This window comes from Amphiura filiformis, chromosome 11 (assembly GCF_039555335.1).
Source record: "Amphiura filiformis chromosome 11, Afil_fr2py, whole genome shotgun sequence".
Classification (NCBI taxonomy): domain Eukaryota; kingdom Metazoa; phylum Echinodermata; class Ophiuroidea; order Amphilepidida; family Amphiuridae; genus Amphiura; species Amphiura filiformis.
This window is the reverse complement of record NC_092638.1, coordinates 50,042,881-50,060,381: the sequence shown is the minus strand read 5'-3', so window position 1 is coordinate 50,060,381 and position 17,501 is coordinate 50,042,881. Positions and strand designations below refer to the sequence as shown.

The window sequence follows — 17,501 nt, the reverse complement described above, 5'->3', positions numbered from 1 at the left end:
ACATTAACTAATCCTTTGTTTTATATTATAGTGCCGTGCGTTTCATTTGGTAGATCAACTTACGCAGCATTCGAAGGCGGTATTCCTGCACTAGTAGAACTAAGGGCATCTAATATTTTGACGGATCCGGTGACTACCGTAGGTGAAAATACGACTTGTAAACTCGAAATGAAGTACTTATGTACATGTAGGCCTATATACCGTTAAAACTATGATTAAGATGTTCCAGCTATATCAGGATTACATTATTCGTGTTATTTGAAGGAGGATTTCGTGATCCTAGTATCCTCATTTTATGATATTTTTCAGTAGATATCCACGAAAAAAGCTTATTCCCAAAATTTCAGTTGATTCCGATTGTGCGTTTGCGAGTTACGCATGATTATGTGTATTACACTGCTCCATAGGCCACTGTTGTAATTTCGTTCTGGTATACCAGAACGAAATTCAAATTTGGCGACATTTTTGCTAAACGAATTAATCTGCAAGAAATCTTTGGTACATAAACATTATGTAGTCAGAGGTATCCAGTGGTATAAAAATCTCAACCTTTTTTTTGAGAAAAGTGGGGGGATGAGGCTGTTGATCACGAAATGCCCTTTTAAGTTGCCAGGAACAAATAGTCAGCAAAGCTCCTTGTAGGCTTAAATCTTTGGTCCAAATGTTAAAATGATCAATACCCATAAGGGACCGTTCACAAACACTTGTTAGGGGGCCTGATGCAAAAAGGGGGGGGGGCCTGAAAAGTTTTGTCCCTCCTAAGGGGGGGCCTGAAAAATGACCACAAATTTTCCTGGGAAAATTGAGTTTATATGTTTTTCTATGGGGTTGACCCATATTGCCATGTCCAAAAAGGGGGGGGGGGCTGAATTTTTTGATGTCTGTTAGTAAACGGGGGCCCGAAATATTTTCGCGATGCAATTTTTTTGCACCAGGCCCCCTAACAAGTGTTTATGAACGTTCCCTAAAACGTTGAAATTTGCATTAATTAACAATTCACAATAATACAGAATAATAGAAAGTTCACATTATTTTGTCCTTTTCGACAGACTTTGCTACAAATGACGTTACCACCAGTACTATGGATTACGGAGTGGTCACCCCGATGCCCGATCATGGATCAATTGCTCTAATATTTAATGCTACTGGTAACACAGTCGCTGCCTATATTCTTGTGTTTTGCTATAATGATTATCTTATAGAAGGTGTGGAAACCTTAGAATTATCAATTACACCTGATACAGCTGCCTACAGTATTTGCACTCCTTCAACGGCTACAGTATCATGCTCAGACCCACCGCCAGCAGGTGAGTAATATCGGTATGTGTGAGGTCATCCTTGTGCCTCCGGCCCCCCGTGCATCCGCGGGTAGGCCTATCATGCTTGTCGGTCAGTGGCGTAACTAGGGTTGGTAGCGCCCGGGGCAAGAAATAAAATTGGCGCCCCTACCCTCCAACCCACCCGAGAATATGTTAGAAACGGGTAGTGGCGCGCGTAGCTAGGGGTTGTGGCGTCCAGGGCTAAGGATACATACTGGCGCCTCCCCCATTCTTGAAACAATTGGGCGCAAAATTTTGGACAAATATGGCCTACCACTAATTTATTTTGGTTAATTGATTTTTTGATGAAATGCGCGCGAAAATTTTGACTTTCATCGCTTGGAGGGGCGCAGAATCGATGCTGAATTGGTCAATTTGACGCCCCTACGGTTGTCGCCCGGGGCCCGTTGCCCCCCTCCCCCTCTAGTTACGGCAATTGTCGGTGAACTTTAATAAAAATTCCCTTTAAAAAGGAAAACCAGACTCATTGTAGAAGAGGACTTGTAGTTAGTTTGGGTCGCCGTGAAAGGCCGGGACACGCTTACATCCATGTTACATGACAGCCCACCAAACCATCAATGATGAAAACATGCACAGTGAAACAGCAAAAAACATTAAATCATATAACTCCTGTCAGACGTGTTCTTCTGACTCTATGACGGGCCAGCGGGAACCTGGCACACCATCACAGACTGTTGGTCCCGATATGTCTCGTCTACATACCTTCAAACCACTTGTAGTATCCACCTACAATGTGCGTACACTACACCAACAAGGAAAACCCCATCAACTATTTACGGGTTGTAGCGATGCAGGCGTCGACATCGCGACATTGTCAGTGTGCAAGAACACTGTCTTATTACATCATCCCCCACTGACGAATTATGGTCAGACGACAAGAATTGGGTACTTATTTACAGTTCTGCCACAGACCAGAGGCAGGGAGGTGTTGGACTTTTGATGTCAAGGCACATCCATAGGTGTCTTCAGAGCGTGCAGACCATCAATCAAAGAATACTAACAGCTACTTTTAACGGGAACCCCCAGCTTACAGTTACAATTATTTATGCCCCAACTGAATCAGCAACCTCAGGAGAAAAGGACAAATTTCTATAATCCACTAGAAGACCATCTTGAAAAGGTAAAGAGGCACAACATCCCCCGGGCAACATCCACCTTGTCATTGGTGATTTCAATGCCAGAATTGGTCAAGATAGCCATGTATCTCGTCCAGCTGTGGTTGGTCCTCATTGTTTTTACGACACAATAAATGACAACGGAGACAGACTAGTGAATTTATGCCAGGAATTCAAGCTCCGTCCTTCACCATCAAGATTTCCCCAACCCAAAAGTCGTCTCTAGCTCTGGACATACGGGCTCAAAACACCAACTGGACCACATCCTTGTCAACAGCAAGTGGGTTAATTCCCTGCGCAATTGCAGAGCTTATAACTCTGTAGAGCTGGATTCAGACCATCGCAAACTCAGCATACGACGACTGCACACCAGTCTCCGAACCACCAACGGCAAACCTTGTAAGAGGCCAAAGTACAACTGGAAGAAGCTGCTTCATACTCCTACTAAGAACCGTTTCCAGATTGAACTTTCAAACAGATTCCAGGCCATCCAGTGTGACGACAACAACCAGTCACCAATTTCTGTAGAAGAGGTATGAAATATTTGAGAGAGTAGTAGAAGTCGCGGAAAAGGTTGTTGGAAAATGTAACCCTTGTGGAATGCCAAGCTGGGTGACAAACAAGACCCTCAATTTGACATCAGAAAGAGATGCAGCCAAGAAGACATATCTAATTGTTAGAACTCATGCCAGAGAAGTGTGGAGAAAGCTCAACTCCCCGCTCAACGAATCATATAGGGCTGATGAACTTGCCTCTATACACAGGCAGATGGAAGACCTGCAAGTAGCAAATGAAAATGGCAATTACAACACCACATGGAAACCAATCCATGACATCTCGGGGAAGAAGAAGAGATCAAATCCCAAAGTGAAGAAGAGAGATGGGGCAATCCCCTCAAGTGACAAAGAACTACTTGCTGAGTGGAAGAACTACTCCTGTACCTTGCTTAACAATGACAATGGACCACCAACATCTGATCTCCCACCACCCGCCGACCAGGACTTGCCTATTTGTGCTGATCCCCTACCCTGGAAGAGACAAGAAAAGCCATTCAAGCAATGAAAACAAACAAAGCTGCTGGACTAGACTGTGCGATTACCACCGAGGCACTCCAGGGTGGTGGTGATCGTGAAGCTATGGTAGACATCAGCCATAAATTCTGCGTAGAAGTTTTTACAAACCTTACGCCACCGGAACAGTGCATTACCAATGTTATTGTTCCCTTTCCAAAGAAAGGAGACCTCAGCCTCATGAACAACTATAGAGGAATCACACTGATGTCTGTTGCAGCTAAGGTGTATAATAGGATCCTACTGAATAGAGTTAGGGACCATGTTGATCCTGTAATAAGAAGTAACCAGGCCGGATTTAGACCAGGCAGAAGCTGTGCACAGCAAACGCATATCCTCCGTAGAATCATGGAGGCTTTCCATAGTTACTTCCACTAACTATAACATTTATTGACTTCAAGAAAGCCTTTGATTGATCAACAGGAAGATGATGGTTTCTGTTTTGCGGCACTATGGTATCCCAGAGAGCATCGTAAAGGCAATATGTGTACTGTATACTAATTCGCAAAGTGCCGTATTGGTAGATGGCAACATCTCGGATCCCTTCCTAGTGACTACTGGAGTATTGCAGTGTGATGTTCTAGCCCCATTCCTATTCATTGTTCTCGTCGACTATTTGATGACGATGGCTACCGAGGGGACTAACAGTGGTGTTGAAACACACCCGCGTCGCTCCAGGCGTTATCCTGCCAAGGTTTTGAACGACTTGGATTTCGCTGATGATATTGCCTTACTTGAATCTTCCATCCCGCGGGCACAGGCACAGCTGACCAGAACAGCGGCTGCAGCAGAAAGCCTGGGTCTCATCATCAGTGTTCCCAAAACTGAGTACATGACCATCAACTGCAATCCTCAGCCAACATTCCAAGTATACGGAGAACCCATCAACTACCGTATGTCATCGATTTTAAATATCTTTGTTCCATGATGGGCTCTAGCACCAGTGACCTCTCCCGACGGAAGGCGCTTGCTTGGAATCAGAATCAGATTTTATTGGCATTCATCTTACGGGGGCACACCACCATTGCGCTTCCCATTGAAATACGTGCAAAAAAGCCTTTCGGAAATCTCTTCTAATTATTTCCCTGCAATGAAACTGGGCATGGTTATGGGATGATCCTTAAGCTTTAATATATTTTCTTTTGCACATAGATCGCCAATGTCAGTTTTTTGCAAATTGGACATTTTTACCCCATCCCGTGATTTCAAAGCTGTTGAAAGCGCAATTCTTGGGATTTTACATCGATACATGATATGCACGATTAGTCCGCCAGAACACATTTAAAATCATTTTTTTCTGCATCAAAACCGTTTCAGCTTTAGAATGTCATCAAACAAACGTATCTCAGACACATATTTGCTGAAAAAATGTAACAAAAAGCTCAATTTCTACGTTTTATGAGTACTATACTTTTGGCCGCGGAATCTTATGGTGGTGTGCTCCCTTACAACAAGATATGGTCAAACAACGGATACAAATAAGTATACAAATAAAGTACAGGAACAATAAAGTTTACAACTATAAAGAATATGATATATATTAACTAGTCATATGCCTATTATTTAAATTCCGTTTTTCAAATGCAGTATAAATGAAATTGGCAACTGCATTTGTGGTGTCAAAATCATTGACACCCATGATAAGAAGAAACTTATCATTTTCAGTTGAATTGTTTGTAAAAAAAATATCATCTATTAAAACGCCATAAATCTATTACGGATATCTTTATATAAGGAACATTTCATAGTATGCATGGTATACATTTTGGAAACTGGACAGTATTGCTCTATGGCTGCGAGTCCCGAGTGATATTTACGGACATGGAAAATAAGATCAACGCTTTTGGTACATCATGTTACATGATAATACTGAACATCAAGCGCACTAACCATGTTAGTAATGAAAGGGTCTATACCATCACCAACACTGTGCCTCTTCTAATAAAGAGCTTTGGGAATAGGACTCGCTAAATATTTTAGGCGGTGAGGTAGGTACCAGGATAAATCACACGGCGTGGTAGATGCGTCTTGGTTCACTCGTCTCGGCTATGTCCCTCAGATTGGTAGTTCTGTTCATCGGCTCTTCATCGTAGATTTGGCATTGGTATGGGCGATAATAAAAAGCTCTCCATAGAACTAGAGGTTCGACCAGGGTCTTATTTAGGCTTTCAGACTCAGCCAAGCACGAATATTATCACACCAACATCAATACAATCAAAACCACAAATTACTGATAATGATATTTAAGTTATTTATTACCTTACTACATCTTCTTCATTCCGTATGAAACTTTATATAAAAACTAACAAGTGAACTGGGAGTAGAACAAACTCCATTATCAAAGTAATAATTAGCGAGAATTATTCTCGCTCTAAACTAAGAAGTTGTGTCCAAGTCTTGACGCACACGGAGATTTTATAGAGAGGTGTTATCTCTCTGAGTGAGTGCTACAAGCTACAACTCATTCTCAGTTTGCGTCGTCAACAAGACCTCCGTTTACAAAAGACCATTGCACATGACGTTTTACGATAGTCTAATCGAAATGATACGCGAGAGTGATTTCTCCCCGGGGATTTCTCACTCGGGGTGAATGACACCATAATTTTGATTAAATAAATAAATGAAGATAGAAGGGCACGAGATATAAAATAATATATCGCCACAACACTCTTACTCTATCAGATCACGACAACTACGATTCCTGGGATATATCCTGAGGATACAGGAAGATGAACCATGCAGAAGATTTGCTCTCTACACCCCATTACATGGTAAAAGAAGACCTGGAAGACAAAGAACATCCTACTTGTCTTATGTGCAAAACTGTTGGGGGGATTTCGACAACTTTCTACTGCCATGCCATTGCCACTTTGGCTTCAGATCGTAGTACATGGAGAAACTTTGTAGTCGCCTGCTTCGCAGCCGAATGAAATGAATGACAGAATGATGTGTTTGATGGAGGAGAAGAAACCACAGGATAACAAGATATCCGCCCATGATTCGCATGTGGAGCTATTCGGATATAATTTGACATTGTTCGTGGTCTCTGATTCTACGTTCAGGGCTCATTTCCTGGATATTAAAATGACCACCTAAAATGGTGATTTTAAAATTACCCTAAATGTAGTTATTTTTGACCCAAATGGAGTAATTTTCCTTATCGTTCCCATTTTAGCATCAAATGACCCTTAAACATAGTCATTTTTAATCCCAAAAGGATTATCTAAACAAAAATAATATAGTCATTTTAACCCCGATTTTGACCCCGTAGTTTCAAGTGTGTTAAGCAGTGGTCACTAAGGACGCACCATTAGACTTCATGGAGGGGGAGGAAGTTTTTGAAAAAAAAACTTCCCCACTACATGAGCAAAAAAAAACTTTCCCCACCAACACTAAAAAAAAAAAAAAACCTTCCCCCACCTAACTGTATAAATGCATGAAAATTAAAAAAAAAAACTTGCCGCCTTTGGCGACGGAAAAAAAACCTTTGCCGCCTTTGGCGGCGAAAATTTGCCCCGACCCCAACTTCCTCCACCCCCCCTTGAACTCTAATGGTGCGTCCCTAACCATATATCTACAGCCAGTCTTGTCGTATTGTGTGCCATCTTCAACTTCTGTGGTAAAACCATAGACACGACCGGCGCGGAGCGCGGCGAATTTAGAGCACTAATCATCAATTTGGTTCATCTGAAAATAACTTTTTCACAATTTTCCCGGAGGGGGTTCTTCCTTGTTGAAGGTATACGGGGATGTGCCACGGTTTTGGGGTACCTTTTCAGCGATTTTGGTATATCGATGGGTGGGTTTTCAGTGGAGACCAATGCGCCCAAATGAGCGTGCCACAATGCCCTTAAAGCGCCCAATTATGGCAAATTTGGGTGCTTTTGGGTTTGTTTTTTTCTTGAAAATTGGTATACTGATGGGTTGCAAAAACAGCAAAAAATAGGTGTAGAGAAAGTCAGCATCCGAAAGTCTGCGTGGCACACCCACCCGGACCCACCCCCGTACACCCACCCGGACCCACCCCCGTACAAAATTTATGTCATGTTTTTGAGTAATGCTCTACTGGTGTGATTCTTTACCCTGTGCAGATGGGACAATCCCTTGTAGTCATGGTAGTTGGAGCCCGTGTACAGATTGGAGCCCGTGGTGGTTCTACGCGGGATGGATATTCCGCCCATCTTATTGGGATTCCGCCCATCTTATAGGGCTTCGGCGAAGAGAAAGATGCTGCAATGACCCTTGTCTTCAGGCCCATTCTCCGATAAAGCGTCCAAGTTTGGTCTCGCAAATTGCAAAATTCCAACCACGAAGAATTCATGAAAATCATTCAGAATCGTAAACTTTAATAGTTTCAGAGCACAAAACAACGCATGGGTGATTTTTCAACAATACTTAATTTTTGAGCAATATTACTTGTACGCATAGGTGGTAACGTATCAGTGGTAACGTATCTGTGAAGCCTTTTCACACTTTTGTCTTAATCGTGCAAGTGTAAAAACTTACCGACTTAATACTCATACTTGATCAGTCATCACCCAAAGTACTAAAGTCTGGTATGGTATTTGGCTTCATTTATCACAGCGTTTTTTCCGAGGGGAGTAGAATTTAGGTAACGTATCTGTGACGACATGAACGTAACGTCAGGATTTTTTGCCATTAATAGACCTATTTTTTTTTACTTTGAAACCATTGTGTTATGTACCACATATATAATATAACTATGGAGCCTACTTGGTCCATCACATATGAGAACATTCATATAGCTAGTTATTTTGACAGATTGCTATCCATTAGAAATATGGTAACGTATCTGTGAACAATATTGGCGACATAGTCTCAAAGACCTGTTGGAAAAATTTAATAACCTGCGTTGTGATGTTTTATACTTTATAATTAGGGCATGATACCAGCTAATGAAAAGTACCTATAATCCATTATTATGCGCGCATGTATAGCGAACAGGGACACATTATACGGAACGCACCTTGGCTGGCGACATGGAGGAAAACAATGGATATGCATAATCAGCTTTATTGTTTTATACTTTCTAGGCATGTTAGAACCTCTAGCCCCACACATTTTAGAAAGCAACTCCTAAGTATTAGTTATATTAAAAAAAGTCATTTCTTTCTGACGAAACAAGTCTGAATACGACTTGAAACTATGGGCGACACAAATTTGAACGTGCACTTTATCGGAGAATGTGCCTTCAATGTGAAGTCCAACTGGTCCCCGACGCGGGGGGGCTGCGTTGTGATCCCCATAGCAACGTCGGGTTTCGACTTACGCCTGATTGTATGGGCTGGGTGGCTGGTAAGCGATGAGGAATTCCAAATCACAGCGCCAGGTAATGACCGTGTAGCATTCAGCAGTACATACTTATAAAGTATGATGTTTTGCATAGACTTTTTATATCGAGTTTGGTGATAATTATACGTGTTCGTAACTTTAAAAATATTTGTCAACTTGTGAATCAAATGTAAATTAAGAAATAAATTGCATTATATCCTAACAAGTGTGATGATCTTTTGCGTGGTTCGCAAATCATTTGGGGCAGTGGAATGTACCCATCCGCCAGTTGATTGAATCAACTTGATTCCATAGGGAGGGTTGTCTTTAAAAGGAATAGCCACAGAAGAGGAACTTCAACAACTTTAGGGCTTGAATGGAAGCAACATTATTCTGCAAAAATGGCGAAACTGAAAAAGCAGTTATGACATTGATTATCTCCAAAATGAAACAAGAGTATAAGGATTTAAAAGTTTTCAAAATCCACATTTGTCACTTGTTAATTAAACTAGATACAATTTGTAGCTCAACACCGAAGATTTCATGTCTCTGCGACATTTCGTTCAAGAGAAATGTTGTTTTAAAGATCAGTGCCGAAACGCGGAAAATCGCATAGTAGGCCTATTTCGACTTTTCTCCCAATATGCGAGAGTTTGTACAAAACTCACGAAACTGGTGACAGACAACAATTTAAGCTCGTCTTTGAACCAAGTTTAATTTCTTTTCTAGATTATCTGTCTTGCCATTTTATTTTGGAAAGCACTTGTTAATGAGTGTGAAGTATAAACATCCCCCCCCCCCTGTTTCAGTAGTAACAATTATGATCTTTTTTTTTTTTTTTACTGAATATGCAGCAAAACGGCTTCATGCAGATTAACAATGTCTATTAACTTTAAAACCCGTTTTTGAGCCTTTTTGAAGATTTTTGGGTACAATTTCTAGACTTTGAAGGCGCCTGCTCGGCCAATAAAGCGCTTTTCCCAATAATAATTCATCAGGGTGACTTTTTGTAATACTTGTTTATCATCATGATTGAAATAGAACACATTTCATGAAACGCATTTCTTATTTTGCGCGAAGAATGTAAAAAGAACGCGTTCATAACGACGGCCGTTACAAGGGGCGCAACACTAAATAAGCGTCCCATAGGATAACGTGTGATTTCGGCCTACTTCGAGCGCCATTCCTGGCGTCCCTGCAATACTTGGCAAAATAAATTTGGTATCAAATTAAAGCTCTGTTTCTGTAGATTCCAAAACTTTTGTCGGCATATATCGATGACCGTTGACTTTTTCCGCTATTTCGCGGTGCAAAAAATATGGCCTAAAAATATACTAAATTCACCACTCACATTTCAAAATCGGAAGTTGTCTTTATCCGCCACAGAGAATTGCTTTTGAGATTAAATGTCCGTTTTTTTCTGCATCTTATCATTGAAGACACTTGTCGAATTCATATGAGCTGATTTTGAGTTATTTAAAGTGAACATGTCGGTAGATATGGTCGCTACAATCTCATATTCACTATGCACTATATTAGCCGAATTTCGTTCTTACATAAAATGCGTAGTGATTTAGTGCTGCGCCCCCTTAAAATCTAATGACTGGTCACGTGTGAGCGCTGGTACTCAGTAGGCCTACTATGATAAATCAAACAACAATCTGCGCATGCGGAGGAGGGATGACCGATAGGCCTACAACATGCTGGAAATGCACACAAATTGCAAAATTCCATGTAAATAGGGCCTGAAATATTACAAAATGCTAAGAAAATTTTAATTTACATATTCATGAATTTTCTCAACCTCAAATGAACAGAAAAGTTTTAAAAATAAATTTCTCATTCAAACGATGGCCTCTCTTTGTACCACTACTTTTTGTATAAATGTAACAATAGTAGAATAACAGTTATATTTAAATCACGGATTCAACTTTTCCTAGGGAGACTCCCGTTTTAATGTTTGGGGATCTCGGGGGTGATAAATCCCCAATATTTTGCCAGGGGATGATCCATATACAATCATCCCCCCAATGCTGACGCCTGATAATGGGTTTCTGACCAAATTAACCTCATATTTGCCCATTATAGCCCCAAAAGTGCAAAAGGTGTTGGCTTGACTATACTTCAAGAAATTTTTCTAACTCCATCCCCCGATGTCAAAAAAGAAATCTACGCCACTGTTGGGGATTAGTCACTACAGAACTGGCAAGAAAACTTAAATTTCCACGTTTGTTATTGTTGGCAATATCAAAATGTTTATAGAAAGAAAAGCCTTGTTTTTGTCAAAAATAAACCATATTTGACCACGCATTTTAAATAAGCTAAAGCCTTTACAGCCCAACAAACATGGTTTAATGAACTGGAAGTTTGTGTTCTACAACTGTTCCAAAAGGCAGCATTCTCCATACTTTAATTCCCGAGAAAATATAAAATAATACAACAATACCTCATTTCAGCCTCTTATTTCCCTTAACAAAAACGACTCATTTTCAGCAGGTGACTCTAGACCATTGATTTTATGCTAATGCTGTTACGTAATCATGTGCGTGATATAATTTTTACATGTGTTGTTTGAAAGACAAAGGTACAGTGTTTATATAATCATTGAGGAATGCCATGAAAACAATCCAATTATGGTGTTATAAGTCAACTCTTATTACATACTGTCTGACCCTCGTAGCAGTGTTTACAGTTTGCGCATATGGGATCTCATAGATACAATCAGTGGCAGGATCATGGGGAGTGGTGTTTGGCTTCATGGCTGTCGCTATTCCGTGTTTTCGGAAGATATTGTTGGCCTTCTCTGTGAGTCCCTCTACGTACGGGATCCCTTGGTGTAATTCTTAGGGGTGGTGCAATAATTATGTGTACCTCCGGGGTGGTGAATTCTCAAAATGGTCTGCCAAAATCGCTTCCCCCCACTCCCCTTTGGCCGTGCCAAAATCTTTGCCCCCCCTTTGACGTGCCAAAAAACCTTTGTCCCCCTTTTGATGTGCCAAAAATCCATTGCTCCACCCCCTCCCTTACACATGCAAAATTTTGGGGAACCGAATTTAAAACCTTAAATGTCTTATAATGCGAGCGCAGCGATCAGGAAATTTTGCATATTTAAAGGTGTTCCTAACGTTTTCGTACACCTTTTTAGGGCGTAATATTCAACATCAACATCAATTCATATATTGGCTGGACTCGAAGAGTATAGAAGCCAAGCTTGTGCGGGGTAAAGCTGCTTATTGTTGTTGTAGTTGTGACTTGAATACTTGTAAGCTGCTTGCTATGGTTTCTTTTAGACTGTTCCAGTCGGTAATGGTTCGGGGGAAAAATTAGTTTTTGTGGCACTGGATGCGAGTTTGGTGATGAATAAAGCTTTTTGTATTATTGCGGCGAGAAAGCCGGGTAACTGGCGTAAGGTAACGGTCACTGGGGATGTCTATCTCATCATGGACGATCTTATACATCATGGACAAGCGGGCTGTTTTTCTTCTCTCCTCCAGTGACTGCCATCCAAGGTCGTTGAGCAAAGTTGTTACAGTTTCTTTACGCTCAAAGTTGGATTTAACAAATCTTGCGGCGCTCCTCTGAATTCTCTCCACTCGCTTTGTGTCATTCTTCTGATGGGGGTCCCATATCACCGATGCGTATTCTACATGCGGTCTAACGAAGCTGGCATAAGCAGTTTCCTTCAAGCTTTCTGGACAGTTGTACAGATTGCGACGAACAACGCCAAGCATCCTACTGGCCTTTGATGTTGCATGGCCAATGTGAGTGCTGCAACCCAAGTCATCTTGAAGATGGACACCAAGGTAAGGGTGAGTCTTCACAACAGATAGTGTTTGGTTGCATAGTTGGTAATCCTGGTGTACTGGATTCCGGGAGTTAGTCACATGCATAACGTAACACTTGCTGGGGTTGAACTGCATTTGCCAGTCAAGTTGCCACTTGGTAAGTTGATCAAGGTCTTCCTGTAAGGCTCTGGAATCTGATGGTGAAGAGATGGTTCTGTACACTAAGGCATCGTCTGCAAACAAGCGAGTTGATGATGTTATCTTCTCGGGCAAGTCGTTTATGTACAGAAGAAACATTAGCGGTCCAAGAACAGTTCCCTGCGGGACTCCGGAGTCTACAGCTACTAAAGAAGATGTTCTACCTTCAAGTATGACCCTCTGTGAACGCCCAATCAGGAAGGATGATATCCAAGAAAGGAGTTGGTGGTTGATGCCATAATGTTTAAGTTTGGTAAGGAGTCGCTGGTGAGGCACAGTATCGAACGCCTTGGTGAAGTCAAGTATGACGACGTCCACGCTCTTCTTCTTGTCCAATGCGTTGCTGAGGTCATGATATGATATTAAAAGCTGCGAGTCACATGAACGTCTCTTCCTAAACCCGTGTTGTGTATCGTTCAGGATCTGGTAACAATCAAGGTGTTGCATGATCTGGCTACGAATAGCGTGCTCCATGACATTGCAGCATATACTTGTCAGCGACACTGGTCTATAGTTCTTTGCTTCTGCACGATCTCCTTTTTTGTGAATTGGAGTGATGTTTGCTGTCTTCCAGTCCTGTGGTAGTGTTCCAGTTTGCAGAGATTGGTTGAAAATGAAGGTGAGTGCTGGTGCTATCTATCTGGGGGAGCCAGGATCTTGAGGATACGACTGGGTAAACCATCTGGTCCTGCCGCTTTGGATGCATTGAGACCATTCAGTAGCTTTTCCACTCCTGCTGATGTGATTTTAAAGTCAGCCATCACTGGAAATGCAGGTGTAGATTGTGTCTCTGGTATCTTGGTGGTGTCTTCTGTGGTAAAAACAGACTTGAAATAGGTGTTAAGTATTTCACACTTCGCCAAAGCCTCAGAAACTAACTGACCTTGTTGTCTCAGTGCTGCGATTCCACTACTATTGTCTCTTCTGATACCCTTGTTCACATGTCGCCAAAAGATCTTTGGATTATCCTCCATTTGTGGCCCAAGAGTGTTACTGATGTAATGGTCGTAGCACTTCTTCATTTCAATATTTCTCCCACACACGTCTGGATCTGTATTTCTTTGTCTTCCTGTGCCATCTGTTTTTCCTCATGATAAGATGTTTCAACTCTCTTGTCATCCATGGAAGGTCTCGACTAGTTCTTAGCTGCTTCATTGGAATATGTGTCTTTGCTAAATCCAACACGCCATCTCTAAATCGAGTCCAGTTCTGTTCGACAGAGTTCAGGTGAGGCTGTGAGTTGGTGAAAGCAGTACAAAACTCCTGAGCATCCTTTGCCAAACCTTCTGCGTTCATCTTCCCATACAGGAAAACTTTACGTGGTGGAGTCTTAGAACGATGAGGCTGGGTATCAACTAGCACCATGATGGAGTCGTGCTTGCATACTCCTAAACCTGGCATGTGAAAAACGTCTTGAACTGAAGATGGACTGGTTGTCAGGAACAAGTCAAGAAGACTCTCGGAATCATCAGTGTGGTAAGTGGGTTCAGATACCATCTGAGTAAGGTTGTTTTTAGTGACAATCTTCAATAACTGTTGACAAAGCAAACTTTTATTAGCATAGGCCTACTTCTTGGTGGTGTAAGTGTTCCAGTCTATATCTCCTAAGTTCAGATCACCTCCAATCCAGATGTTTGGTGAGTTATTACTTGTGTACAGTTTGGAGATGGAATGTTCAAGTTCATCAAGGCTGTCGGCACCATCGTTTGGTGGACGGTAAAAGCATGCAAGAAAAACAGACTTGGCCCCCTTGATATGAAGTTGGGCCCAAACTATCTCACAGTTCGCATCTAGGTCAGGGCGATGGGTTAAGATGAGATCATTACGGTAGGCTATAAAAACACCACCTCCACCTTTGCCAGGCTTACGATCTTTTCGGATGACGCTGTAGTTGTCAGGAAGAATTTCACCATCCAAAATATCAGGATGAAGCCAGGATTCTGTTACCATGATTATATTCTGGGTCTGATGATTGTATCATATTTTCTAACTCTCTGGTCTTATTCTTAACACTTTGACAGTTGACTATTATCACTTTGAGTTTCTTGTCACTGTTACCTGTCACCCTCGTTGGTCTTGATGAGGAGCTGATACCTGATTTGGTGGATGAAATATGTCTCCTGGTTCTACCACCAGCCATCGTACCTTGGTTTTTCGGAGAAGATGTAGCTGTTGGATCTCCTAACCAAATATCTGTTTCATCAAAGGTTGAATTACTCAGAGGCGCAAAGGAGTTAGAGTGCACAAAATCAATACTTCTGCTCAGGATGCTTAAACTAAAGTTAGGCGTGCCACATGCACAACATATCCAAGATGCTTCGGTTTTATTAAGCCGGTCATACTCTTCAGTTGTCATTAGCATGCAATCTTTATGATACCATAAGCAACACGTGTCACACCTTACTGCTTGCTGACCCCATTTACAGGCAAGGTGGCATACCTGACAAGGATACTTCAAGGGGCGTGGCCCAGGGTTTGTTTCAAGGTCACCCGCCTGGAGAAGCAAAAATGTACACAAGAACTGCAAAAGCACACTCTTCTCTGTTCTCTTGGCATCTATATCACTCTTGTGAGAACTACATAATAACACCAGTTGGTATTTAGCATTGTTTACAATCATGGAACTGTTTATGAAATATTGTGAACAATTGGCATTTTCAAAGTTCATGAAGCTGGTGCAGCCATCTTGAATTTCTGGATCATCTTGTTGGTGATCACGAATATAATTATGGCCATTAACTCCAATCCATAGTAGCACTAAGATCAGTTTAATTCTCTGAGTTGACATCATGGTAAAGAAAGAAAAGGATTGGTCTCACCTGGATAGCCAAAGACACCCCAGCAACCGCGCCCATTACCAGTTACCCAACAGTGTAGTCTACTCCATGGTCAAGCTGCTGAATTCTGCTCTACAACAAACACTGGAATAGGTGGTCGGAAAGTGATGGGGAATGCACAAATTCTGAACTCAAGTTTGAGCTTAAAAGTCACTAATCACGTCAGAAATGCCAATAGATGGTGAAATGGAAGCAGAAATATCCGCAGATGGTGGAAAAATCGGATATTTTTTTGGGAGAGAAAAATTTTCGACGTGAACCCCGCACAAGCGTCCTCGTCCTCATTGAAACGGTGCCCAAAATATCTGTTCCAAAAATTGCTTGCCCCCCCCCCCCTTTCGACCTGCCAAAAATCGCTTGACCCCCCTTTCGACCAGCCAAAAATGATTGCCGCCCCCCTTTTGGCCTGCCAAAATATCTTTGCCCCCCCATATAATTCACCACCCCGGGGTACAAATAATTATTGCACCACCCCTTACTATCTTTCTTGGTTTTAGGCTTGATCTGTTTTTGCACCATTTTGTCTTTAACATGTTTGAAAGTCCAACCTGGATAGCCACAACACCCGAGCGCTTGCTTGATCTTTTGTTCTTCCTGATTCTTATCCTCCTCTTCCGTAACTATGCTGTTCATTCTGCCAAGAAGAGTGCGAACGACACCCATCTACTTTGCGTACTATTAAAGGAGTATTTCGTGATCCTAGCATCCTCTTTTTATGACATTTTTCAGTACATATCCACGAAAAAGCATATTACCAAAATTTCAGTTGATTCCGATATTGCATTTGTGAGTTATGCATGATTATGTGTATTATACTGCTCCATAGACAATACGTTGTAATTTCGTTCTGGTGCACCAGAACGAAATTCAAATTTCACGATATCTTTGCTAAACGAATTAATCTGCAAGAAATATTTTGTACATAAACATTATGTAGCCAGAGGTTTCCAGTGATATAAAAATCTCAACTTTTTTGGAGAAAAGTGGGGGGATGAGGCTGTGGATCACGAAATGCCCCTTTAAGGGGGCACACGGGATCACGCAAAGTCGGAAATTTTAAACATTATTTTGTGGGTTTTTTAAAAAGTAATGAGCAGTTTTTGAGAAAAGCGTCAAAATTGATTTTCCATGCCAAATTTTTTCGGTCCGCCATAACAACTTACCCAAAATATCAAAATGGATGAAAATTGCATATTTGTGTTCTAAAGACACGCATCTAGAAAGTGTGTTCTTAAATTTATGAATTTTTTATTCTTTTTAAAAATATGGATAAAAAAATCAAAATTTGACTTTTTTTTTCAATTTTGACCAAAATTTGAGATAATTTAAGGTATATTTTTCAAAACTAAGAAAAAATTCATAAATTTGAGAAAACACTTTCTAGATTTGTGTCTTTAGAACACAGATATGCCATTTTTGTCAATTTTGATATTTAGGGTAAGTTGTTATGGCGGACAATTTTAGCGCTTTTCTCAAAAAGTGCTCATTTTTGCAGAAATCTGCCGTGCTAGTTGGATTCCTTGCATCATTTCCTTTCTGAAAATGTATACTTTTATGTACTTATCATCATTACTTTTAAAGATACAAAACAATGTCTAAAATTTGCCACTTTGAGTGATCCTGTGTGCCACCTTAAAGTGTCCAAAAAATGGTATAGAGCTTTCTTGTTCTTTTTCGTACGCGACTTTTATGTTTGTTTGTTTGTTTATTTCTTCTTTATACTGGGTCCATATTCAGGGGAAAATTTAAGTATTCCCCTGTTCTTCCATATGGCCCAGTGGGGTTGCTTTAGTTAAAATGGTTGGTGAGATTGTCTACGGGGCTAAAAAGAACACCAAAAGTGGTTGTTTGCAACCGAAACGGG

The 17,501-nt window shown here is 41.2% G+C and overlaps 1 protein-coding gene across 1 annotated transcript; it reads right to left on the bottom strand.

Moving 5' to 3' along the window:
* Window positions 1–13,823: 13,823 nt before the first annotated feature.
* On the bottom strand, window positions 13,824–14,297 carry LOC140163742 (uncharacterized). The gene has a single exon (XM_072187059.1). The coding sequence runs from the start codon at window positions 14,295–14,297 to the stop codon at window positions 13,824–13,826; it is 474 nt and encodes a 157-aa protein (XP_072043160.1).
* Window positions 14,298–17,501: the final 3,204 nt, after the last annotated feature.